The following is a 27232-nucleotide window of genomic DNA, read 5'->3' as shown; positions in this document are numbered from 1 at the left end:
CTCTCATCTCAGGATTATCAGAACTCTCATCTGATTAGAGTTTCGTTTTTTTGATAGCATTAAATTAGTTTAGATAACCTTGTAGTGTTTTGGATAAACTGGTATTATCCGTACGTGTTTTATGTTTTTCTATTCTCCTCATGTATAAATACCTGTATATGCTGTATGGAATTTAATGAAGCAAGTTTTCCTCAATCCTCTCTCTTCTCTGTGTGTCGAATTTCACATGGTATCAGAGCCTGGATCTCTCGTGCTCTCATGCTACTGCCATTGAAGACCTAGGCACAACCTCACTGCTCTCTTACTAGGGGTGGCAATTTCTGACACGACCCACCAACCCGACCCACCAACCCACCTCTTAGGCGGGTTCGGGTTGGGCTTAAGCCAACCCGTTTAATAAACGGGTCGACCCGCGTAACCCGTTTATTAAACAGGTCGGGTTCGGGTTGGGGGTATGCCAACCCGCCAATCCGGCTGACCCGTTTAATAAACGAGTTATGCGGGTGGGTCAACCCGCCAACCCGCCAACCCGACCCGTCAACCCGACCCGTCAACCCGCCAACCCGTCGACCCACCAACCCGACCTGTCAACCCATCAACCCGACCCGTCAACCTGACCCGCGAACCTGAGAACTCGTTTACCCGACCCAACCCATTTATTAAATGGGTTGGCGGGTCGTGTCGGGTTACCCGTTTATTAAGCAGTTCGGGTTCGTGTTTGCCACAGCCGACCCGTGTAATAAACGGGTCGGGTTCGGGTTCGGGTTGAGGTATGCTGACCCGCCAACCCGTCGGGTCGACCCGCCAACCCGACACGATTGCCACCCCTATCTCTTACCAGATCTTCCCTTGCTGATCTACTTTTGAGTCAGATTCAGCCCTCAAGGACCACTATTAGATTCCTATCCTCCACCTGTGATCTTCCTGTTGAACTGCAGAATCATTGGCAGTGTTCCTTTGCAGTTTTGTTGTTCTTCCTGTGTTTCACTGGTGGACAGACGCCTGAAAGATCTGTTTGCTTGCCTGCAGACCTAGTGGTTGATATGTGTAGTGTTGACTCATCCCGACCTCTCTTTGTTGTCATTTTATGAACATTGTCATGATTTGGTCCTCCCCTGTGTTGTTGCTAGCCTTAACCAATGTCTGCCTCTCAAGCAAAATCGTGTTCAATTCACCAGTGCTAACTGCTTGCATTGTGTTTGCACAAATTGGTTCTGGTTCTTCAAAACTTTGCCAAGTTCACATTAGATACTTAGATAGCAGTGAAGGTCGATTCAGGTTGATCTGGTTCCAGCATTGGTGCTTCCTGCATTGCTCGCTATCTTTGTTGCTTCAACTTCATTGTCATGAACAGCGACATCACCAAGGTTGAGTTTTTTTTTTTTCATTATGTCAATGGCACAAGAAGAAGGAAGTTCAAAAGATATGTTTCTCAAGACAGAATCAGGTCAGGATGCCTCTAGTCCTTTCTTCATTCATCACTCTGATAACCCTGACAACATTCTGGTCTCCCAACAGTTGACCATGAATAACTATGAAACTTGGAGTAGAGCCGTGATAATGGCTCTTAGTGCAAAAAATAAACTTGATTTTATTGATGGCTCTATTATCGAATCTGAATAAGGAACAATTGATCACCCATCTTGGGTCCGCTGTAATAACATGATATTATCTTGGATTTTGAATTCGGTAAGTAAAGAGATTGTCGATAGTGTAATTTATTCTACTACGGCTCATGAGGTGTGAAAAGATCTACAGGAAAGGTACACTCAAAGCCTGGCACCATGGATCTATCAGATCTAAAGCTCTATTTGTCGCCTCCAACAAGAAACAATGTTAGTTGCTACTTATTTCACCAAAATAAAATCTCTATGGGACAAACTGATTTTGTACTCCCAAGTGTCAACTTGTAAATGTGGCTCAATGAAAATATTTTCTGATCAAATACAAAGGGAAAAGGTTATTCAATTCTTGATGGGACTAAATGATTCCTATAATGCAATAAGAGGACAAATCCTCTTACTTGAACCCTTGCCCAATGTGACTAAGGTATATGCACTGGTGCTTCAAGAATAAAAACAACATGAAGCCAAGTTCACGACGGCGATTAATGGCCAGACAGGTACGACCTTAGCAATACCCTATAGAAATAACTCCAGCAGAGAACCATCAAATGGGGTCAGACGAGAACTGGCAGCTCGATTTCAAAAATTCAGTAAGTAGCTGGCAAAACTGACCAGTGTGTAGTTATTGCAATGGTGTCGGTCACCTCAAAGAAAAGTGTTTCAAGCTGATAGGCTATCCTCTAGGCCATCCGTTATATGACCCAAATTTTAAAGCTAGCACTGCTGCTGCATCTTTTTTGCAATGATCTCTAGGTCACTTCAACAGATACACATAATGTTACCGGTAAGGGTGATGGGTTAAGTAATATTGCTCCTGCATTCACTATGGACAAGTATCATAAAATCTTGTCACTAGTAAAAAACCAACCCACGTCGGTCAACTTTGCAGTTATGACTTCTCCACTCATGGTTTCCTCTAATCATGTTTGTGTAATTGACTCTAGTGCTAGTCAACATATGGGAACCAAATCTCTTGATTTTCATAATCTGATTCCCTGCAATATACCTGTTTCACTACCTAACGATAAACATATTCTTGTGTCACATCAAGGGTCAATTTCTCTTTCCCAGTTTAGCATGGATCATGTTCTCGGTATTCCTTCATTCAAAATGAATCTACTATCAGTAAGTCAATTGACTAAATCTCTGAATTGTTCAATAACTTTCTATCATAATTCTTGTATTATTTAGGACATGAAATTGAAGATGATGATTGAACAAGGTGAAGAAAGAAATGGGTTGTACTTCCTACAACCAAACAATAATATCCAAGTCTATCTTACCACCAAAACCGATCATGAACTATGACATATATAGACGATTCAGACATCCTTTATCTTCAAGAATAAAATTAGTAAAATCACATTTGAATTTAGCTTTTGAATTTGATGAATCTCATTATTGTGATACTTGTCATAAAGCCAAACAAACTAGATTGAAGTTTTCTTTGAGTGAGATTAATACAAAAAATGCTTTTGATATGATTCATTGTGATATATGGGGACCCTATTCGAAGTTCAATTTTTTTCTGGTGTACACTATTTTTTTAGTATAGTGAACGATTTTACAAGAACAACCTGCGCTTTTCTTATGAGATATAAGTATGAAACTTTTGCCATTATAAAAGATTTTTTTAATCTTGTCAAGACCCAATTTCGTAAACAAATTAAGATCCTTCGTTTCGATAATGGGTCTGAATTTTTTTCATATGAGATTCAAGATTTTTCAAAAAGCAATGGTGTGGTGCATCAACATAGCTGTGTTTATACTTCCCAACAAAATGGGTTAGTTGAACATAAACATCGGCATCTCCTTGAAGTGGCCCAGACTCTCCGTTTTCAATCAAACTTACCTATACGTTTTTGGGGTGAGTGTTCTAGTTGCAGCTTATCTAATCAATCAAACACCAACACCTAAACTCGAGGGAAAAACTCATTTTGAAAAACTATTTCATAAAAAACCAAATTACAAACAACTTCGTGTATTTGGTTCATTATATTATGCAACCAACATATGCCAAAATAAAAGCAAATTTGACTCGAGAGCCCGACATTGTGTATTTCTTGGGTATTCACAAGTGCAAATGGCATATAAAGTGTACGATTTAGAAAATCATCAAAGTTTTACCAATAGAGATGTAATTTTTCATGAAAACGTATTTTCTTATAAATCTATTAAAGAAAAGGAGGATGACACAGTGTTACCTAAGCCTATAGATCTTGCCAAAGACCAAGGAACCATTACCATATCACACCCATTACAGGATGCAGTACTTGAAGTACAAACCCATGAAACTCCGGATTCTTCCATGGAGCTTCAATAAAAAATTGTGAATGAAAATTTTAATAATGTTGAACCTGCATCTTTCGTACCTCCTCTCGAGAGTGGCATTAGAAGATCATTTCATCTTTCGTACCTCCTCTCAGGAATTCTCTTGCTCGTTGATTTCTTCACCAAGCCTGAACATGTCTTTCATATAAGGGTCCAAGTTAAGTACTTGGTTTCCATTGTTAATGTTTGTCTCATTCAAAATTTTTTCAAGTAAACATTCTTCTTTTTTAGCCTCTATTGCTTTTACTCATGAACCTAATTCATTTGAAGAAGCGATTCAATATAAAGTTTGGCAAGATGCTATGCACTAAAAAATATGTGCTTTGCAAGAGAATAATACTTAGATCGTCACCATTTTACCTGACAACATGAAGCTTATTGGTTGTAAGTGAGTGTATAAAGTGAAACATAAATTTGATGGGTCGATTGAACGATATAAGCATGACTGGTCGCCAAAGGATACTCACAACAAGAGGGTCTTGACTATAGTGAGACTTTTGTCACGTTTGCGAAGATGATCACTGTAAGAACTTTGCTAGCTGTTAGGACTGCCCGAAATTGGGTACTTTGTCAAATGGATGTTCAAAACATGTTTTTTCATGGAGATTTACAAGAGGAGGTTTCCAGAATATGTCCAACAGGGGGAGAATCGTGTGTGTTAACTACAGAAATCCTTATATGGTTTGAAACAATCATCACAGAACTGGTACCAGAAACTCTTTAATGCTCTTGAAAGTTTTGGGTTCAAACAGTCTCATGCAAATCACTCACTATTTACTTATGTCCAATGCCATATCTTTGAGGCAGTTTTAATCTACGTAGATGATCTAGTCATTGCATGCAACAATCTACGAGAAATTGATAAGCTAAAATTGCATCTCTCATAGTAATTTCACATGAAAGATTTAGGTGTTCTTAAGTATTTTTTGGGCATTGAAGTTGCCCGATGAGGTAAAAGAATCAATTTATCCCAACAGAAGTATGACTTATATATCATAACCCATATGGGCCTTCTCGGTGCCAAACCAGTTTCCTTTCTTATGGAGCAAAAACATGAACTATGTTCAGAACAAGGAGACCTTATACATGATCCTTGTCACTATCATCGTCTAGTTGGATGATTAATATATTTAAGCGTTACATGACCGGACATCCAATTTGCAGTGCATGTCTTGAGTTGGTTCATGCAACAACCTCGACTCCAACACTTTCAAGCTGCCCTTCGAGTAGTTTGATATTTGAAGTTACAACCCGGAAAAGGAATATTGTTGCAAAACAACAATCCTCTCCACCTTACCGCATTCTGTGATTAAGATTGGGCAGCATGTCCCCAAACACAACGCTTTGTAACTGGGTATTGCATATTTTTGGGCCATTCTCCTATCTCCTGAAAAACAAAGAAGCAAGTCACGATTTCTTGTTCGTCAGTCGAGTCCCAGTACCGAGCTATGAAAAATGTTGTATGTGATGTTATATGGCTTAAGTTATTACTAACAAGCTTATATGTTGAGCACACACAACCAATCACTTTATTTTGTGATAATCAAGCGGCTTTGTATATCGCCGCAAATTTGGTGTTTCGTGAGCGCACTAAACACATAGACATTGACTGTCATGTTGTGCGGGAAAAGTTAGCACAAGGTATTATTCAGACCATTTTACCTGACAAGGTGAAACCTATCAGTTGTAAGTGAGTATATAAAGTGAAACATAAATCTAATGGGTCAATTGAATGGTATAAGGCACAACTGGTCGCCAAAGGATACTCACAATAAAAAGGTCTCGACTATAGTGAGACTTTTACTATGTTTGCGAAGATGATCACGATAAGAACTTTACTAGCTATTGCAACTACCCGTAATTGGGTACTTTGTCAAATTGATGTTCAAAACACGTTTCTTAATGGAGATTTGCAAGAGGAGGTTTATATGGAGATCCCTGTGGGATATGCCCAATAGGGAGAGAATCGTGTGTGTTAACTACAGAAATCCTTATATGGTTTAAAACAATCACCGCAGAACTGGTACCACAAACTCTTTAATGCTCTTGAAAGTTTTGGGTTCAAACAGTCTCATGCATATCACTCACTATTTACTTATGTACAACGCCATATCTTTGTGGGAGTTTTAATCTACGTGGATAATCTAGTCATTGCATGCAACAATCTAGGAGAAATTGATAAGCTAAAATTGCATCTCTCAGGTTTATTTCACATGAAAGATTTAGGTATTCTTAAGTACTTTTTGGGCATTGAGGTCGCCCGCTCAGGTAAAGGAATCTATTTATCCCAACAGAAATATGCCTTATATATCATAACCCAAATGGGCCTTCTCGGCGCCAAACCAGTTTCCTTTCTTATGGAGCAAAAATATAAACTAAGTTCAGAACAAGGAGACCTTGTACATGATCCTTGTCACTATCGTCGTCTGGTTGGACGATTAATATATTTAAGTGTTACATGACCGAACATCCAATTTGCAGTGCATGTCTTGAGTCGGTTCATGTAGCAACCTTGACTCCCACACTTTCAAGCTACCCTTCGAGTAATTCGATATTTGAAGTTACAACCTGGACAAGAAATATTGCTGGAAAACAACAATCCTCTCCATCTTACCACATTCTGTGATTAAGATTGGGCAGCATGTCCCCAAACACAATGCTCTGTAACTGGGTATTGCATATTTTTGGGCCATTCTCCTATCTCCTGAAAAGCAAAGAAACGAGCCACAATTTCTTGTTCGTTAATCGAGTCAGAGTACCGAGCTATGACAAATGTTGTATGTGAGGTTATATCGCTTAAGCTATTATTAACTGACTTATGTGTTGAACACACACAACCAGTCACTGTATTCTGTGATAATCAAGCGGCTTTGTATATCACCGCAAATCCGGTGTTTCATGAGCGCACTAAACACATAGACATTAACTGTCATGTTGTGCAGAAAAAGTTAGCACAAGGTATTATTCAGACCTGTTACCTTCACAGTCAAGATCAAGTGGTAGACCTCTTTACCAAGTTATTGGGAAAAGAAACATTTTTTCATCTTCTCGACAAACTCGGCGTGTACAATCTCCACGCCCCGGTTTGAGGGGGAGTGTTAAGAACTCTCATCCGGTCGGAAGTTTCAACACTATTGGATTACCAGGACTCTCATCTCAGGATTATTAGAACTCTCATCTGATTAGAGTTTCATTTTTTTGATAGCATTAAAGTGGTTTAGATAAGCTTGTAGTGTTTTAGATAAACTGGTATTGTCCGTACATGTTTTATGTTTTTATGTTATTCTCATATATAAATACCTGTATATGCCTTATGCAATTTAATGAAGCAAGTTTTCCTCAATCCTCTCTCTTCTCCATGTGCCCAATTTCATAGGTGAAGATTCTTGTAGGTGAGATAGTGGGGTAGATAGTGCGACCCAAGGTGGTGGTTGGGTGATGGTGGTTATCATCGTTGCTAGTGGCGGTAGGGCTTAGGATGGTTTATGTGCAATTACGGAAGATGCCTTAGGAGAGAGAGAGAGAGATGGTTTAGTAAAATGAAGAGTGAATGTCAAACTCAAATAACGAGTCTAACATCAGCAAGTTTTGAAGAATGGGGACCAGTCAGAATTGGTGTCAACCATTCCATCAAATCTGATCGAATGGTAAAGAGCAGTTGTGACATGTTCTCATAGTCTTCAGTTCTCATATTGAATATATATATATATATATATATATATATATATATATATATATATATATATATGGGGCTTTATTTGCTAATGTGGCCATTACCAAATGATTTTTTTTTTCTTCATATTTTTGTTTGTTTTTCATGAAACCAACCTTACATGTGTGATCTGTGTTTTGTTTAGTGGGAATCAGCCTTAAATAATCGGATTACAACACGTAATAAAGTTTCAAAAATCAACGTCCTGCAATGTGCAATACTTTCCCGGGTCATAAAATTGTGTTTTTCATTGAACAAACATGATCCAAAAGCCGGTTTCCACTATTTTGAACATGCAAAATCCGAAGGACGGATTAGATCAAAACAACTTGCACATGGGAGATCCAGAGGCGTTTGAACGTAATACCGCCATTAATAAAACTAGATTTTTTTAATGAATGGCCAGATTTTCTCAACAAAGAGACTTTCAAGTATATGCTGCTGGCATCAACAATTACAGCGGGCTTTGTGTCTAAGAAAAAATACTTGATGACAACCATGTTACATTCTTAGTGCAAAGTCCCAATTGTTTGATGGCATGTGTTCGGCCATCTGCATGATATATTCTAACAATATTTGTTTAAAAACTCATTTCCGTTGTGCGATTGATTTTGTAGACGTGGAAGTACTTTCTTGATGGCTTGATTTTAAACGTTTTTCTTAGTTTCAAAATTTGTAACTCTCAAGCGGACTGGATACCCTGGCAAACCAAATCTCTCACTCTCTCTCTCATCTATTTCTAGATATCTTCCCCCACCGAAGAATTATTTGAAGTACTTCAATTTTATTAGAGTTTTCTGTCACCACCATCATTTCTTAATCGCCCGTTAATCTATTTGCCTCATTGTATTGGATATCTAAATCATGTTTCTGTTTACTATTTTCAAGTTGACTTAACATGATATTTTAGACTATTTGTAAGCCATCTTCATCATGAATTGTGAGCAGCTGATTTTCTTTTTACTGTCTTGAATATGGTACATTGGAGATCTATACAGTTAGATTCAACATTTGGTGACTAGATCCTCACAAAAAAGAGTATACCACCATATCGTATCGCAGTTCATAACCCACCCGATCGATCTTGTAAGATCGACAAATTACTTCCCTTGCAAAAGGCAAAGAAAGAAAGAAGTAAAGAGAAGAATCCAAGTTGTTGATTTTTTTTCCAATAAAAGAAGAGCCACCTTGCTTATGTTTCCCTGCAATGAATGATAGTCTTGAGACAATGAAAGGAGGCTTCTTAGAAGATGCCGGAAACACATCTCTATGAGATGCCAACGGCCGGAATCCTGACTGAAGCCTCGCCGGAATCTTGGTGGAGAAGGCTTCGATCATGAGGTTGATTAGTAGAGATGCCAGTAATAACAGCAAGCTTGTCCCAGTGCAAAGGAGGAGGGGACCAACTTCCAGCATTGCGCCAATGCCAAACTACATGATGATCCATATTATGACAGATCCTCAGAATATGTTCTTCAACTGCAGTAAAACATATTCTTTGGATTTGGAGGGCATTGAATCTCTTATTTTCAAAAATAATTAGATTACGCAAGTGCTACAGTTTCCAAATCATTACTTGAAACGCTACTAGCCAAACCCTGTTACGATCTAGGTAAGTCATGCTCAGGTCCCATTGGAGATTGCAAAACATCAGCCACACTGATAATTGACTGAAGGTATTTGAATAGGGACTTAGTTACACGCAAGCCCACATGATGAATAAGCAAAGGGAATTAACAATCAAATTATCAAACAGTTTGCATCATCACATAGCCAAATAAGAAAAACCCCAAAACACAAACAGATAGCACAAGAAAAGGTAGCCAAACAGAGGGTGGCTGTTTGCACCCAGAGCAGCCCTCGACGGCATCATAGATGAGCCACTCGACCTCTCTGCAGAGGGTGGCAGAGTTTGGGTCGTCATCAAGGTCGGCAAACTTGGACCCCAAGAGGTTGAGGTCCTTGGCCCATAACCGCCAGGGAGGGTGGTGGTGTGGGTGGCAGGGCGGAGAAAGAGAGGCTTGTTCGTTGGTGGTGATGGGAGGGGCGGCATTGCGGAAGCTGAAACACAGCCGAGTATGGTTGGGAGGAGGAGCCTTTCCAGTATATATATATATATATAGAGAGAGAGAGAGAGAGAGAGAGAGAGAGAGAGAGAGAGAGTCGGACTCCCCATCGAGGCACTTTTTTTTTTTTTAATTTGTTCTGCCCGTCTCTGTTATTTTTGTAACAGGAAGGCGGTGGAACGGTGTTTACAACTTTACATTGTATTTGGGACACAACGGACGGTGTTCTGCACGCTTGCCGCGTCTCACATTTGTTACAAATGGTGTAAAAATGATGCTTTTTGTCCTAAAAGATGCACGATACACGCAATCAAACAAAACCCTAAAGTCATGTGATGAAAGAGTTCAGATAAGTTAGGCCTTACACTGCCCCAAACGGGTCTGCCGTAGTGGGATGGGACTGAGGCCGCTAGGCAGGCAGTCTAGGCTCAAATCTCATGGGCATCGCCCCTTGTGCAAACCAAAGCGTTAACAAGCAGAGCCTAAGCTGCTAGGTCTCTGGTGGCGGTTTATCCGTATAAATATAAAAGAAAGTTAGGCCTTAGACATATAATTGAGATTCTTTTCATTTGAATTCAAAACGGAAAATAAAAATTACTTTGCCTGTTACACGTCTTTGATTAAATCTATTTTTTTATTACTTATAACTCCAAGAAACCACATTGGGAGTAAAGCTTAGGTGCTTGTGATACATGCTTGATGGGTTTTTCTGCTCTTTTGATATTTTTTTTTTGCAGTTTCTACCCCATAAATATGTTGGGCATGGTTGATTTATGAGGAATCCACACTTGGATCATGTGTTTTCCATAAAAAAAATATTTGGAGCCTAAAAAATTTACAAAGATTTTGGACCGTTGATTTTTCAAACCTTATAAAAACCCACCCTTGTGTCGGAATTGAACACTTCAAGAGCTGATCCTTATTAAATCAAGTATATAGATCACATCTATATGGTCAGAATTTGAAACTAAAATGAAAAAACCTAAAAAACCTATCAAGCACATATCACAATCACCCTAATATTCAAGCACCTAAGCTCTACTCCCACATTGGATATGAAAACCTAGTCGTCCTGCTGCCAGGGTTGTAGTGCCGGTGGCATAAAAGTCCTAAGATAGGACCCCCAGCCAGGGTTGGACCAACTAGATTGAAAACATCTTGCCTAAGGACTAGTTGGTTGGTCATGAAAAATGGCCTTAATTACCTACTTAGCCAAGTAGGTCTTCTCCTTAATGGATCTTCTTAAAGTGGGCTTGACCAAATTCTAGGTTTTATAGTACACCCTTAAATTCTAACACAAAAGTTGAAAGTAGAAAAGAAAGTTTCTACAAGCTTTTTATCTTAGAAGCAAAAACAAAAACAACCATAAGGTGGGCCAATCAACCAACACTTGAGATGCAATCATATGTCATGAAACCTTCTAGAAACATTAAATTTATAAGCAAATAATGGGAAAACATCACTTTCCAATAATAATTCCAATAGCAAGTGCACTCATTAAACTAGAAAAATGAGAACTTCTACATCAAGCTTGTTCACAAATTTTGCAGCGTTCATTATCAAGGCGTTCAAATTAAGAATTTATGTTGGAAATCAGTTAGTATGAATTTCAAGCAGCTCTCAAGCTCATTAAAGACCAATTTCAATATAGGTGGTTACAATCAAAAGACTCATATGGCCATTGGAGTTCTCTGTCAAGCTGAAGGCCTGTGATCAAATCCCGCTGGCGCATGGTACTGGTTGGTGCACGTAAGGTTGGGTGGTCATGTTCTCAACCTCGAGTTTTACCTCGCAACGAGGCGGGCCCGTTAAGTGACCCATTTTTTCGGTGAAGGCTTTCCTTTTTCATTTGAAGAAGAAAGAGTTGAGGGAATCCAAAACAAACAGAAAGTGACTCATAAATCTCACCTCTAAATATATTTTCAAACAAAGAAAATTAGTTTGCAAAAAATGTAAGCTTAAAAAAAGGCATGGCAAACATTTTTTATTTAGTGTGAAGAAACAATGATTTTGATGTCCTTTTACAGGCTGAGAGCTGTCATGTTGACCATGGACCTAAGTCAGTGTCTACAGTGCAAAACTCTACCAATTAATCTTCTCCTCTGTTGATCATGGATAGTTTTTTAGGGCTTTTGACAAAAGACACGTGTCAAAAAAAAATTTTTTGACAGAGAAAGCTGGTGTTAGGCAGACTCCTACCAGTTATACAAGCATGCCATTCGGGGTTCCAACTTGAAGCCTTCTAACACAAGGTGATGTGCACTAACTGCTCCTGCCAGATAGGGGTGGCAAAATCTGACACGACCCGCTAACCCGACCCGCCAACCCACTTCTTAGGCGGGTTCGGGTTTGGCTTAAACGGGTTCATGTCATAAACAGGTCGACCCGCCTAACCCGTTTATTAAACGGGTTGGATTCGTGTTAAGGGTATGCCAACCCGTCAACCCAGCTGACCCATTTAATAAACGGGTTAGGCGGATGGGTCAATCCGTTTACCTGAACCTGACCCGACCCGTTTATTAAACAGGTTAACCGTGTCGTGTCGGGTTACCCGTTTAATAAACGGGTCGGGTTCATGTTTGCCACAGCTGTCCCGTTTAATAAATGGGCCGGGTTTGTGTTAAGGTATGCTGACCCGCCGACATGACCCGTCAACCCGACCCGATTGCCACCCCTACTGCCAGACCAGTGGAGCCCCCCGTTGTTTGGATATCCCGGACCCTGCATGATTAAAATCTTTTTTACGTTGAAAAATAATGGATCATAATATGAACTCAGGTTGGATCTGGGTCTAGAACGTATGATCAGAATCATCCCAAATAAGGGTTCAGGTCATGTCGGGTCGGGAAAATTGGATCCCAAACACAACCCATATAATTTAAAGTGTGTTCAAAATGTACATTTTGATTAAGAACACGTGAAGCACTCAGATCAGGATGGGTGGGATCAGATATCCAAATAAAAGTCAGAGTTCAAACCCTAATTGGATATTATTGGCGTTGGGTTCGGGATAAACCAAATAATATCCGGATTGGTATTTTTATGCCCATACCTGGAAATGTGGATATGAATGGATCCGGGATGCTAGATGCAGATCCGATCCTTATGCCTAGCATTCATGATTGATTAGGGTGTGCAATGGATCAGTGAGCCCAATAAGCCTATCGGGGCCGGGCTACCTTATGCTGGGTTTGGATCAGGATTTTAGGCCCTAACGAGTCAGGCCTAGCTAGGTTGACAGAAATATGATTATAGAAAAATACATGTAAAACATGTTTTATTACCTAACGAGCTTCTATGAACCAAGCCGAGCCGAGTACCTATTGTTCATATTCAGCTTGCAGAGTCTATTTTACGAGTTTGAACAAGCTCTTTATGAGCCGAACATGAGCAAAGCCACCAGCGGCTTGGCTTATTATCACCACCCTATGCAATATAAAGGGTTTTCATCAAGGATGGATAACGGATGTTGATATTCTGCATGGATCTGAAGAAATTAACTTCATCTCCAACAGAGAATGGTAATATGGTTGATGAGAGTAGTGAGAATGTTGCTAGAGGAATGCCTTATATGAATATTGAGATCATTGCCTAAAAAATCACCAAGATACGTAGCTATCGAACTTTATTTGTTGCAGACATTCTATATGAATATGTTCAAATCAGTGCCTGAAATCACCAATTATATGCCAACGTAGGAAAGAAACAGTAAACGTTGCTAAATATGTTAAACTGATAGTTTTTTCAGGCCTTTTTCGTTTTATTTTTAACTTCTGTTCTGACAGTACAGATGTAATCTACATACATGATTTTATAGAGATCAGTTCTGAGAGCCTTTCAACTCCGATATATAGGTGGATTTTTTATGATGTTCGGAAAATCAATGGTCCAAAATCTTTGTTAATTTTCAAGGCTCCAAAATTTATTTTTTTCATTGAAAACATATGATTTGAGTATCGATAACTAATAAACCAATCATGCCAAACACATCTATGGGGATGAGAATCGCCAAATAAGCACTAGAAAAGCATGTTTCAGTTGGCATGTTTGCATCACTCAGGTGACGAGAATCTCAGTAATCTTATCTTGCTAAACAAGGATTAAGGATAAACATGATGATGCAATGCATGATTATATCCAAGGATTTATGATCCACTATGATGATATCAGATCAAACCCATATGCCATTCTTTCATTTTGCTTAGTTTGTATATCTTATATACATAAAACATATATATACCTAAAATAAGGAAAAAGACAAAGACAGAAAAACATGAGAAGTGTATGTAATGTCCTTTCAAAGCAGAGTTTATGAAAGGCAAGTCTTGATTTCACCCTTGATAGTGAGGAACATTTCTGAAGTTGAGCCTTCCCTCCTTTCCTTATCCCTTGCATGGATCATCAACAATGTCTTCCATCCACATTTTGAAATGCTAGCATCTGTAATTTCAGCTCTGTGCTTCTCAAAGATGGAGAAAACCTTGCTAGCTATTCCTGGCCTAGCAGGTGAATATATTCCTATGACAGCAAAGTTGCCGGAAATTGTTAGTGTGACTTCAATCTCATCAGAAATCTCATGTGTCGATGTCAATCGATCTCGAAGCATCTCGGCCTTACTATCTTCCAACGCTTTGATATATTCCTCGAGATGACAAATGTGTTTGCTTGTTTCTTCAACAATCTCTGATCTTGTTGCCTATCAAGGCAAATTAACAACAGCAATGAAGGACAACAATAACATTTATAACATACAAATACTAATGTACAATAATATAACCATACTAATGCCAACTATTTTCTATATTTTTGTATTTCCTTAACATATATATATATATATATATATATATATATATATATATATATGCCAATTTTTTTTTATATATCTTTCCATTCAGAATAGTATATATACAAAGCAAGTGGACAACAAACGAGGGTAAGTTGAGTATCCCTTGTGACATAGGTTTTGAGGCACTTGGGAAGCTTCATATGATTTATCTTCGGAACAATTGGAACATTTTGATTGGAATCTCTCTCTCTCACAAAAACCAATATGAGCTGCTGATAAGAAACTCTAGAGAGAGAAGGTTTCACCAAAAAAAAAACACAAGAAATGAATACTCACGTCTGAGATACAAAATTAACCAATTTGTTTCCTACTCTTCTCCCCACATTTCATAATGATGAGAAGAAAAAGGCAGCACATGACCAAACAGTTTCTAGTGAGCATTTTGGAGAAAAAGGTAGGGTGTGTGTTGTTTCAGTTTACCTTGGGACCAACATTTGGCAGCATAGTCTGCAGAGCACAGTAGTGCTCTTTGATCTTCTTCCTCCTCCTGCGTTCCATATCTATCACTCTCCTCTGCTTTGGAATCTCGCCCAAAAAATAAGAGCTGCGCTTCTTTGACTTAGAGCTCCCGGACTCTGACGAAGGCTGTGCAGAGACCGTCAAGGGTGATATAGTGGAGCAGCTAAAACCTTCCATTGGACTCATTAGCAGAGAGGAGACGCCTCTTCTCCCTCTTCTTCTTCTTCTTTTGCTACAGTGTGAATATACAAAAGGAGAAATGACAGTTATGATATGTTTCTGTAGAGAGAGAGAGAGAGAGAGAGAGAGAGAGAGAGAGAGAGAGAGAGAGAGAGAGAGAGAGACTTTAGGTCAAGGGGCCTAATTTTTGGACAATTGAATGCCATCTATCGGTTTGGTGTTTTTTCTTAAGCTTTTAGAAAGGGAAATTTGATAATGTCAATCGTACAGATGGTACCAAAAGGGGTTCAGCGTGGTTAGTTGGAGCTGTCAGTGCAAGTCTCCTTGCGGTGGGAGGTTGCAGGTTCAAAACCCAGTGGTAAGTTGAATAGTAACTGGTGGGAGTCTGCCTAACCCCAACTTGATTTTCAAAGAAAAGAGAGAATATGAGATGGTAGTTATAAGCTTATGTGTGTTGGCCAGTACCAATGTGCTTAAACCTATATATGTTGGCTAGTAGCTTATAAGTCTTTGGAAACATAGAGGGGCTATAGGTGCAAATTGAGATTGAAACTTGGCCAAACTAGACCAGTTCCCACTTGGAGGTCATGCTCAGTAACCACAAATATGGTCTCTCTCTCTCTCTCTATATATATATATATATATATATATATATGAAAAATTAAATAGGCTAAATAAAACTTGTTAAATGGGGTTTTCAAAATTATTTTATTTTATTTTTAAATTTTAACCATACAGATGTGATTTACAAAATTGATTTTATAGGGATCAGCTCTTGGAGCATTCAATATTGACGGTGAGTTTTTATAAGATTAAAAAAAATCAACGTTCCAAATTCTTTGTAAATTTTTAGAGCTCCAAATACCATTCCTTTTCATACATGATTTGGGTGTTTCCTAATAAATCAACCATGAGAAACACATCTATTGGGTTGAAATCAATGAAAACCCCATGTAACATGTTTACATCACTTCTCTCTCTCTCTCTCTCTCTCTCTCTCTCTCTCTCTCTATATATATATATATATATATATATATATATATATATATATATATATATATATATATATATATATATATATATATATGAGTAATGTGCAAGTTCCAAACCATTTATCACCTAAACCATCTTAGACCCTTTACAAATATACTTGCATGTGTATAATGCTTAATCTAAACTTGTAGATGCATTTATCATTGCTTGTTGAGTAATAACCATGTCTTCGGTCAAATCAATTTAACAAGAATTCTTGAGTTTTAGTCAATCAAGTTTTTTGTGTGATATGAACCATTGATATTTTTTTTGTTCAGCTAAAACCATATTTAAACATGAAAGTTTTTTTAAAAAGATATATATTTTATATTAAATAGGGCATATAGATCAGCCTATGCATTTATGCATTTAGATTAAGCAAAAAATACATGCAAGTATGTTTTCTAAAGGGGTTTGAGATAATTATGATAAATAAATGCTTTGAAACATACACATTATTCTTGTAATTTATCAGCAAACTAGTTGCATTTGACATTAGATATATTTAATGTTATGAAAATAACTAAAATACCCTTCAAAGAATGACATTTTCGAAAATGCATGGTTACTTAATTTCGATAGATTAATAAAAATTACTTTTTTAGAAAGAGGTTTTTGACCTTTCATTTTCCTCTAAGTTCAAAAGGCCTATAATGCTTACAAAAAATAAACAAAGATCTTCAAAAATATCATTTTAAAGGGTTTTAATCATTTTAATAAGGTTAAGTCCATCTAATGTTAAGCACATTTAATTTAATGTTAGATTAACTCTCTCTCTCTCTCTATATATATATAAGAGGATAATCCTATCTTTTTTTTGTTAGGTCTCATTAGGACTCTAAAAAATCATACTTTTAAGAATTTTTTGCCTGATTTGAACTGTTACATGCGTTTATCATTGTTTAGTCATTAGAGAACATGTATTTGATTAAGATTTTTATGCTCAAATATGTATTTTAAAGAGGTAAAAAAATCAATGGTTGATATTATATTAAAATTTGATGATAAAATATTCACATTTTTTTTCAAAATAATAAAAAAAACTTGTTTCTTAGTAAACAAGCAATGATAAACACATCTAACAGTTCAGATTGAGTAAAAAAAGATGACAAAACCTAATAAAAAAAGGTAGGACCGTCACCTTGTCTCTTTTTATATGTATAGGGAGAGAGAGAGAGAGAGAGAGAGAGAGAGAGAGAGAGAGAGAGAGAGAGAGAGAGAGAGAGAGAGAGAGAGAGAGAGAGAGAGAGAGAGAGTTGCTCCATACCAGTCATAGGTATGGAGGAATCCCACTAGTGATGCAAAAAGCCTCCTAGCATCAGGATACTTGACCTAACCAAATCACCATTTGACTGCTTGGTGATTTATCATATCATGGTTGTCTCAGTAAAGACAAGTGCAGATGCAGAATTTTTTTTTTGTTGACGGCGAAGAACTTTGGCTTAAGCGAAAAAAACCCCGGGTGGAGCCCCACGACCTCCCTGCCTTAAGTGGCTCATGGTGCAGATGTTGAACCTCAAAACCTTGTGCCCTTTACGTGGGGGTTGACATTACCAACTTTGTGTTCCTAGGTTTTACATACAAGGCCATTTTTTATTTATTTAACAAGTAAAAAAAAAAAACACAAAAGGAAAATTAGGGCAGTTTGAAGAAGAATTAGGGTTTTATGATTCTATTCTCTCTTCAATAATTACAGTCTTGGTGGATCATACTGTTTTAAACAAAGTTTGTTGAGTTTGCTCAGAAGCAAATAATCCCCCAAAAGGCAACGAGGATCAGGTCAATCTTTTTTTTCCTAAAATTACAAAATTGTCCTTTCTTATGTCCCAAGCAATCCTTTTTCTGCACTACAATGACAAAAATGCCCCTTAGCTTGTCGGCCCACTACAAGACATTTGTAAGGATGAGGTAAGGGCCTTATGGTTACTATGAAAAAATAAAGAGGCCAAAGTTGTCACTTTCTCCGACTGTAACCGTTAGGAGTGAGGCGCCCGGTGGGATGGCAGAAGCGTGTTAAGGATTTGTAGCAAAAAGAATCGAAATGACGAAAATATTCCTGCTCCATCATACCAAAAGGGGGAGAGCGGGGTGTGATAAGATGCGGACGTGCCCTATTTTGTCTTGTGAACTGATAAGGACAGCAAGCCAAATTAGTGCAAAGTTGAAATGCAGTTGAACTGGACAAACATTGTGTATAAAACGGTCTTGGCCGGAGTCCGGCCACCGTGAAACTGCTTGACCCATCGGACCGGAAATGCGGGGTCTACCGAATGCGTGTATCGTGGACGGTCATTGCTATATAGGGAATTGGATGGTTATATAGGGAATTGGATGGTTCAACCAAGAACCTTGCTTCTAGGGCACAGGTCTGGTCCGAGTCATGGGTCAGACGGGCTGGAGTCATGGTCTTTAGTAGCAGTACTAGCTCTTATTGTCGAAAATTGTGGGGGGTGGACTGAGTTTGTTCATGATTAGAGAGGCATGGATGAGTTGATCCAGGCGACTCAAACTGGTTGGACAAAGAGCCACTAGCTCGACTAGTGCAACCCGAACCCAGAAGTGCTCTGCGTCTTGGGTTATGCAAGCAACTAGGCAGATTAGCCAATAAACGTTTATTTGATTTGACCATGGGCCTAGTCAAGTCAAGGTTTGACTTTACCAGGAAGAACAATGTGTTAAGCAGCTGGGCTGAAATTGGTCAGGGTCCGTATCCGCTTGAACCTCATTTTTTCCATCCCTGACCTAACCTCAACCCAAACCCTAATATTTGTTGTATGGTTGGGTTGAGGAACATTTTTTTTTCTCGGATAGGCCAAGGCAAAAAAAACCCCATCACCGACTGCACATTGTCTGGTCTCGGGTTGGTAAAACCTTTGAGGTCCCTCTTGCCCACCAAGGAGTACACCCAGCTTCGACCTTGTGGCAAGGGATGCCACTTGTGGGTTTTGAACTTGTGACGGCGTGCCAACTTGGTGACATTCAAAAGTTGCCCATACAAGATGAGCAAAAGACCTTGTGGGTACCCAAATTGGTTAGATACACCCCAATTAGTGCTCTAACCCACCTCACTGAGCTGAGCTCGAGCTCGCACAAGCCTGAGCCAAACTGGCAAGCTCGGTCTGGTGGGTCGGAGAATAAAAAGTAAAATTTTAAATAAGTTGTACAGAGTTGGTTGCAAGCAAAATACCCAACTAGGGGAAAATATTGGTTAGACTCATGGGTTCGAACCCCCTCCCCCCAAAGCTAAAAGTCATAGAGGCAGGTTTTGTTGACCAAATCTGACACCGTTGATCAGCATGGTCCCACACATATCAAGAATGAATCACATTCTCAAAGTGAAAATACAATTTCTTTTATAGGTCATTTTTAATGCAGCGGCGCATGCAACTCCGCTGCTGCTGACCATCCATCTCAACATTTCTAGAGATGAACACCACATACATCTCAAGAAATGCTAAGATGGGTGGCTGTCAAGCAGGTCACTGCATGCCCACCATGCAGCGATGCTGCACATAATATGATTTCTTTTGTAAGAGTGAAATTTGGTACGGTCATTTTTCCTTAAAAATATTAGTTTTTTTAGTAAGGGTTTCCTACTACAATATACCAAACATTAACATATATACATACATAAATACATATGGTGATCCTGCACCATGATACCTTGTGGCGTATATACATACATAAATAAATATGTAATTTTTAAATTTTGAATATTATTGAATAGGGTTGGTTGGACATCATGTCAGGCAGCCCCAAGATGGCTTGTGGCATGGACTGGATGGGTTAGGTCTAGCCAAGTTTTTAGATAAGTGTCCGGCATGAAGGGGCTCAAATGCATCTAAGAAGAATTTTCAGTTGGGTAGCAAAGGGGGCTCCCCTTGTCAGCTAGGTCACCTTCTCTTGGGATGTTGCAGGTTCAAACCCCAATGGTATAGTTGTATAACTGGTAGGAGTCTGCTTAACACCAGCTTGCCTTAAAAAAAAAATAATTTCAGTTGGGTTGGGTGAGGCAGGCCTACATGGCCTTTTTTGAAAAGCTTAGGCCTAGGTTTTTCTTTTCCTGCAAAAAAAAAAATTGACTAGAACTAGTAGGGTCGCACCAGATCCGCGCTCAAGCTAAGCTTAGGCTCAAAAAGCTTTATAAAAAATGTACGTGTTCAAGCTTGCACCAGATTGGTTGCACTCGAGCCATGTTTAGGCTGTTTTTTTTTTTTTTTAAATGTATGTCCTCAAGCTTGCACCAGATTGGTTTTCATTTTGTTTTTCTTTTTTCTTCTCATGACTAATACACAAAAGGGTTTGTTCAATCAAAGAAAAGTAGAGCAATTAGTGCACGTCACCTTGTGTTGTGACGTTGCAAGTTCGAACCCCAAATGGTATGGTTGTATAACTGGTAGGGGTTTTGCCTAACCCTAGTTTTCTATGTCAAAAAAGAAAATCTAAGAGCCAACTCTTATTGCGAACATGTTTTATGCATAGATTGGATTTTTATAATTTAGAAAACTTCAAAAATTTCAAACCATAAATGTTTAGTACATCATGAAATCAATCTTATGCATGCACAAAAATACTTGCTACAAAACCTAATGGAGTCATCGCCTTTTTTAAAATGCTACAATGGAATAATTTTTGTTTTGCTCCACTAATGCCCTTGGTTGCTCCTATATAAGAGTGAGCATCAGGCCGGCCCGACCCGGCCAACTAATGGACCGGGCCGACCAGGCCGTTGCCTGGTCAACAGCTCGATTTTTAACGATTACGGGTTTGAAGAGAAGCCTATGGCTCGGCCCATCCCAAACCTAAAATGCAGAAATGTTTTGACTGAAATTATGGGTTAATGAGAGAATGTTACTCAGGTGTGGTCTTGAATAGACCCATTTTGAGTCTACAAATTAGACTCGAACCCAATCCGCTGTTGATTTGAGTCTTGTATGAGTGCAGATTTGACTGAAATTATGGAACCATATAGGTTAACTGGTTTGGATAGAAATAAAGTTGGGTATATACAGGCCGGGTCTTATACAGACTCAATTTTTTGTGCCAAGCGTGTTTTTTATGATATAAGAAACACGCTTCCAACTCGCTTCTCATATCACTTCCCAAACAACTGTTCTTTGATTTCTCCTTGTTTGTCCTTTGTTTTTCATAAATATTTTTTATTTTTTTCTTCCCTCTAGCTTTCTAAATGTTTTCTTTTTAGTTTTTCATAAGCTTTTCAAATCATTTTTCAAAACGAATCCTGCTTTATGCATCATACTACTGTTTAACACTCATTTTGCTTTGCTTCATGCATCACCTCCTATATCCTGGTAACCATGTTATAAACAATGGTGGCATACAACTATGATGATGATAATGATGATGATGATGGGCTTTTTAGAGTCAAACATCAGAAAAAAATCCCTCCGGCCATGTCAAAGTTCAAGCACAATACCAAGAAAAAAAGCAAGCAAGATGATAATGAGGTTGTGTTCAGCGTGATCTTTGATGAAGGCCAACAATGGAGGCAACCACCAGGAGAAGAAAGGCTAAGATTCCAATGATGGAGACCGCAATGGCCGCGGTCACTTGCGAACAAAACCTCCCAAAGTGATCACAGACCTTGACCCAGTTCATGTGTGAGTTCCCCTGCATGTCCACAATCCCAATGGCTGCAGCTGCACCAGTACCAGTAGAAACAAGGGCCACCATTATCAGATCAATGATGCAGAATGCCGACAGGAAACTCTTCGCCCTCGCCGCATGCAGTAGGCTCTCAATGATCAAGGACATGGAGGTGTATGCGCAAGCTATGGCGTTGGCCACCACAAAGTACCTGAAATACCATTGGCATGTATTAGTCAGAAATGGCATGGCACGCGCTCCTTTAGAGATCAGATCCAGTGATCGGGGCCGAGTACTTGATCATTGAGCAGACCTCCAAAGGTCAACATATATCAACTCTATTGAAATTTTGGCAACAGATTCAGATGACTCAAATGAAAGTTTATGCATTTTGCTGACTACACAAGTAGAAAAAAAAAAAGTAAAAGTCTGTCACCAAATAAACTCAAATAATTATTTTATCTAAATAAATCAAGTCTTTTCACTAGAGTGTCATAGTCTAAGATGCCACTGTTGAATGGTAGAGTGCATGTCTGCAATGAATGACTCGCTTCAAGATCTGGTTTTTTCTTGTTAATTGGCAACACCTCCTCTACTTGGTACTCTTTGGAGTATATTTCATTTTTTGTTAATCCTTAACACATAAGTCATCGAGGTGAAACTCAACATAATGATTATTATCTCTAGTCAAGTTAGCCACAAATATCAAATTACACTTAAATTGAGGAACACAATACACTTTTTAGAACAAAATTGTTTTCTTTTTAGTTTAGAGTCACATTTTCAATATTTGAGATCAGAAGATCAGCTACATTGCAGACCATGATTTTGTATGTCCCTTGATATTTGGACTTTCAAGACATGTTGGAGTCATCAGAGGTCATATGGTAGAACGCCTCACTGTCTGTGTACCAATTAGGGTCATTGATTTAATTCAAAGACACGGCTACGAACACTTTTTGAATATCATGACACTGACACGCAATTTGATTTATTCTTCTACAATACTGACATATAACTTGGGTCTCATTTTGATTATGGAAAATTATGTCATTATGATAATCCTCATTCTAAAAGGACTTGAGACTTAGGTTTTAATTTTCACCACGTCCATGGCCCCTGAAGAAGTGTCCATGCCCCCTTTATCATCAAGTAAAGAAGGCAATGTTTTGTATTTTCACTAGGTTGACAAGGATTCGAAGCATGAATTTGAAGTCACTTATCTTGATTGAGAAGCATCTCACAGACTTCAACAAATTCAGGAAACTTCTAAAAAGTGGTGACAGTAGTCACAAAACTTTTATATTCACTGGGTAGGCCATTCAAAGTATACTGAACAAGGTCAATACCATAGACTTATTCTACAATACTTAGAGAGTCGGACATAAATTTTATTTTGTTTAATTGATCGACCATGCTTAAATCCTTTTTCCTTCATATTTTGCAAATCCTTCTTGAACTGAAGAATACATAAGTTTGATTGTGAAGCATAGGAGCATTAAATAGCCACCCATGCCTCACGAGCTGAAGGGATGCTAAAAATCTGACTCAACACTGAGTTGGTAATGATAGCCTTTATCCAACTTAAGGCTAATTGATCAGATCTTTTCAAAATCCTGAACTCAGGATTAGGAACGATATTGTTACCTTCGACTACGAACTGTGGTGGAGCATAGTGGGATCCATCAACAAATTTCATGAGATCTTAACTGTAATTCACTAACTCTATCTGTGATCACCATAGCAAATAGTTATTACACTCTAACTTTATCGGCACCAATTTGGAAAAGGCATTCCATTGGATGCTTGTGATTGGTAACAATGAAGGGCCAAAGGTTTGATTTGCCATGAAATCAGAAACTATGAACCTAATTTGCACTTGCACACAAAAACTTGCAAAAGGATGCACTACAACAACACTTGAAAACTCTGAACATCCACCACAATGGAAAATCGAGTTTATTTGCTTAGGCATTTCTAAGTGGGTAAATCACACGATGACACTCTCTCTCACACACACACACACATCAAACATTGGTCGACCACCACAACACAAACACAAAAAGAATTTAACGTGGTTTGGCTTGGTAATTAAGACCTTGTCCACGACCAACGTACTTTCTCGATCCCTCTCTCATGCTCCTTTGAGAGAGTGGGGCTTATATTTATAGGCAGATGGGGTGGTACATATGGATAGATCTCCAACCAACTTTATATTCGTATGTTAGTTGGGACTCCCTTGATTACAAAAGATTTGATCACAAATAGTCTCTGTGTTACTAGAGGTGTCAACAAGCCTAGTTTACCCGGACCCAACCTAAATCAAACCCTATAGGGTCCAGGTATGGTGATAAATAAGAAGACCTGATTAACACCCAGGTCCAGACCCGAAGATATAGTTTGTGAAATTTTATACCAGGCCTGTACCTGACCTGAGTTTTGATTAAGACCCACAAATTTTCAATGTAAAAATGATAAAAATTATAGTTTTACCGGGTTTCGTTCATGTAGTTCTTATCAGGCCCGGGTATGTTTTTTCTTATAGTGGACCCGATTAGACTTGAGTCCCAATCCAATATCATACCCAAAATTCGGATCCAGGTCTGGTTCCACCAGGGTCCGAACCAAACCCGACACGTTGACACCCCTACTTGTTACATAGAGACTTTATCACTTTGGACACCACACTTTGAGGATTCTTGAGACCTTCTTCACATCGGAATTTATTAGACTCTATCATGGTTGAGAGTCCTATTCCTTCAACACTGTCTTGATTTTGGGAGAAAATGGGGATCCTATCTTTTTAGACTGAAAGATAGGTAAGTCCCTATTGTGTTTCCATGAATATCTTATAGAGAGATTTGACAATCTTAATTGTTCATAGTTTCCCATAGTTGAAATCTATAATGTTGTAGGAACCATGTACGCGGCTAGGACTACATGATCTCTTTCTTGACCATTGTATCAATAAATAATCCAGGTATAGTTTTGAATGATTAATTAGATGAACGACTAAGATTGGTTTCATCGCATAACATATAAAGATCAATGGAGAGAGAGAGAGAGAGAGAGAGAGAGAGAGAGAGAGAGAGAGAGAGAGAGAGAGAGCTTACACAAAAGCAGAGGAATAGCTGTACTTTGCAGGAGCAATAACCTGTAAAGGTGGGAGGCCTGGAGCAAGCACCACTGGAACTATGGCAGTCTCCTTGGAGAGAACCATGAGGATTGTGGCAGCCAATGTAGCAAAGAGGGTAAGAAGTCTTAGAAAAATGTGGATTGGCCTCACGTAGCTATGCCCTTTGCCATTAGAGACTCCTGTCTTCACCTCACACTCCATCTCCATTTGAGAGAGAGAGAGAGAGAGAGAGAGAGAGAGAGAGAGACTAGTGATACAACAACAACAGAACAGTGATATCAAAATGGTAGTAGGATAGGACAAAGAGGAGGGAGTGGATGAAACCAAAAACCTAGTGTTTGGCTCGTCGTCATGGGTGACTGAAACAGAAGTGGTGCATATCTACCTAAAATCCTCCCTCCTTTTCTGGTTTGCCATTGTCAATTGATTGACTCTATCTGTTTGGGGACGTGCCTAAAATACACTTTTGTTTCCTTGTTCTGATCTGAGTTTCTATCCCTAGGGATATAAGGATAACATCAGAAACTCTTTTTTGATTTCATGTGGATATCACCATAGTGCTCTTCCTTAGAGAAATGCATGTTGTCACCAAGCTGGACCAAAGTCAAAAATCTGCTTATCTGGATTTTCTCGGCAAAGAAAAAAAATCTCGGGATAAATTCAAAAGATTCTTTTTTTAGATATTGATATATTTAAATTTTCAAATATATGTGAAAAGTACATCATAAGCATATAAGAAAATATTTAAAATATGAAGAATATATAAATATCACATTAATATTATGATAATATTGCGAGAAAAACACGATATTTTAAAAAATAAGAGATATTTTGAGAACACCATGTTTTCCTTAGATTGGGCTTTTGAAAATCTCTTGAGAAAACTTCCACGAACGAAGACACAAAGGGTAGTTTGATACTCACAATCTCAGTAGTAACTCTTGCTTACACCACATATTAGACGTGTAATGCAATGTCAACCCTTCTCTTGTTTGTTTCATTTTTAACTTACTTATAGGAGGAGCATTAATAACGTTAGATAAGATGCGAAGGTAAACAGACAAATTGCACCAAACTTTGTTAGGTCATTGATCGCCATGTTACCATTCTCGAACCAACTAATATGGGCCATACAGACGTAGCACGTAGTAGTAAAATCCACGTTGTATGGTTGCCTTACAGTCACCACTATGGGTGTCAACGGGTTGGATCCCGTTAAAATGGGTAGGTCCAAACCTGGATCTGACTAAATGATGCCAGCATTGGATCCGGATTCGGGACTGAAAGGATTTTTTATAAAAAAAATATCCGGATCCGATAAAAATTACATAAACCAGACCCGGTCTATACTTGGTACATAAAACCATATTTTATAAGTTTTTACATTGATAAATTGTGGATCTTAATCGGAACTCGGGTTGGACCTGGGTTTGGTATAAAATTTCATAAATCATACCTGACCCATTTAATAAACGTACCTCATTGTCCCAACCAGGTAGTTAATAGGACTTCCGTTGTTTGTAACCAAACCCTGACCCTATATGATCCGATGCTAGATACCCCTAGTCACCACTAGGTGTGTCAGTGGGTTGGACCTGGTTAAGACCGGAGTTGATCCGAATTCATATCTGACTTTGAGGTGCTGGTACTGAGTTTGGACCCAAGTTTGATTGAACTCGCCATAAAAAAAATATACATACACGTCCTATAAGGATTACATGAGAATTTTTATTTTATTTTATTTTTTACATTGAAAGAACTTGCGCCAAACCTAGGTCGCATGAAATATCACAAACCATACCCAGCTCCATATACTAATTAGACTCTTTGGTCTAACCCTGATTCTAATTGAACATCCTTCTTTATCACCAAAGCTGACTCTATCAGGTTCAGTGCGGTCAGAACTGGGGCAAATTAACCCAAAACCGTTGACACCCTAGTCACCAGTGAGTAGGGATGGCAGTGGACCGGGATGGGGGCGGGGGATAAGGCCTCCACCCCGCCCCGTCTCAAAATCCTGCCCTCTATTCCTGCACGGGTTTTGATTTTAACATTCATCCCCGGTCCAAACAGGGCGAGATGGGAAAGGGTCCCATTTTCCCTCGGTCCATTGCCATCCCTAAAGAAGGATTGGGGATGGGGCGGGGCAAGGCGAAGATCGAGACGAGAACAGAGCGGGAGAAAGCGTAAGTCCATCCGCACCTTCATCCCCACATGGGTCTTGATTTTAACCTCTCC

The 27232-nt window shown here is 38.8% G+C and overlaps 2 protein-coding genes across 2 annotated transcripts; both read right to left on the bottom strand.

Annotated features, from left to right (window-relative positions):
• Positions 1-14043: 14043 nt before the first annotated feature.
• Positions 14044-15216, bottom strand: LOC149844063 (transcription factor bHLH13-like). The gene is made up of 2 exons (XM_090001026.1): positions 15001-15216; positions 14044-14430 (listed from the first exon to the last, which is right to left on the bottom strand). The coding sequence occupies exons 1-2, from the start codon at positions 15214-15216 to the stop codon at positions 14044-14046; spliced, it is 603 nt and encodes a 200-aa protein (XP_089857152.1).
• Positions 15217-21726: 6510 nt separating this feature from the next.
• LOC149844062 (CASP-like protein 1E1) lies at positions 21727-25195 on the bottom strand. Its single transcript, XM_090001025.1, has 2 exons — positions 24972-25195; positions 21727-22069 (listed from the first exon to the last, which is right to left on the bottom strand). The coding sequence occupies exons 1-2, from the start codon at positions 25193-25195 to the stop codon at positions 21727-21729; spliced, it is 567 nt and encodes a 188-aa protein (XP_089857151.1).
• Positions 25196-27232: the final 2037 nt, after the last annotated feature.

The sequence above is a fragment of the Nuphar pumila genome, chromosome 3 (genome assembly GCF_984573655.1).
Source record: "Nuphar pumila chromosome 3, dmNupPumi1.hap1.1, whole genome shotgun sequence".
NCBI classification, from domain to species: Eukaryota; Viridiplantae; Streptophyta; class Magnoliopsida; order Nymphaeales; family Nymphaeaceae; genus Nuphar; species Nuphar pumila.
Note: the sequence above shows the minus strand (reverse complement) of the source record. Positions and strands in the feature narration are given on the sequence as shown.

What these genes read in the sequence shown, in the direction of transcription:
- LOC149844063 (XM_090001026.1), bottom strand. Translation starts at nt 15,216, where the DNA reads ATGGAAGGTTTTAGCTGCTCCACTATATCACCCTTGACGGTCTCTGCA. An exon ending in TGCCAAATGTTGGTCCCAAG is followed by an intron (nt 14,431 to 15,000) that starts GTAAACTGAAAC and finishes TTGCCTTGATAG; the next exon opens with GCAACAAGATCAGAGATTGT.
- LOC149844062 (XM_090001025.1), bottom strand. Translation starts at nt 25,195, where the DNA reads ATGGAGTGTGAGGTGAAGACAGGAGTCTCTAATGGCAAAGGGCATAGC. An exon ending in AGCTATTCCTCTGCTTTTGT is followed by an intron (nt 22,070 to 24,971) that starts GTAAGCTCTCTC and finishes ATGGTATTTCAG; the next exon opens with GTACTTTGTGGTGGCCAACG.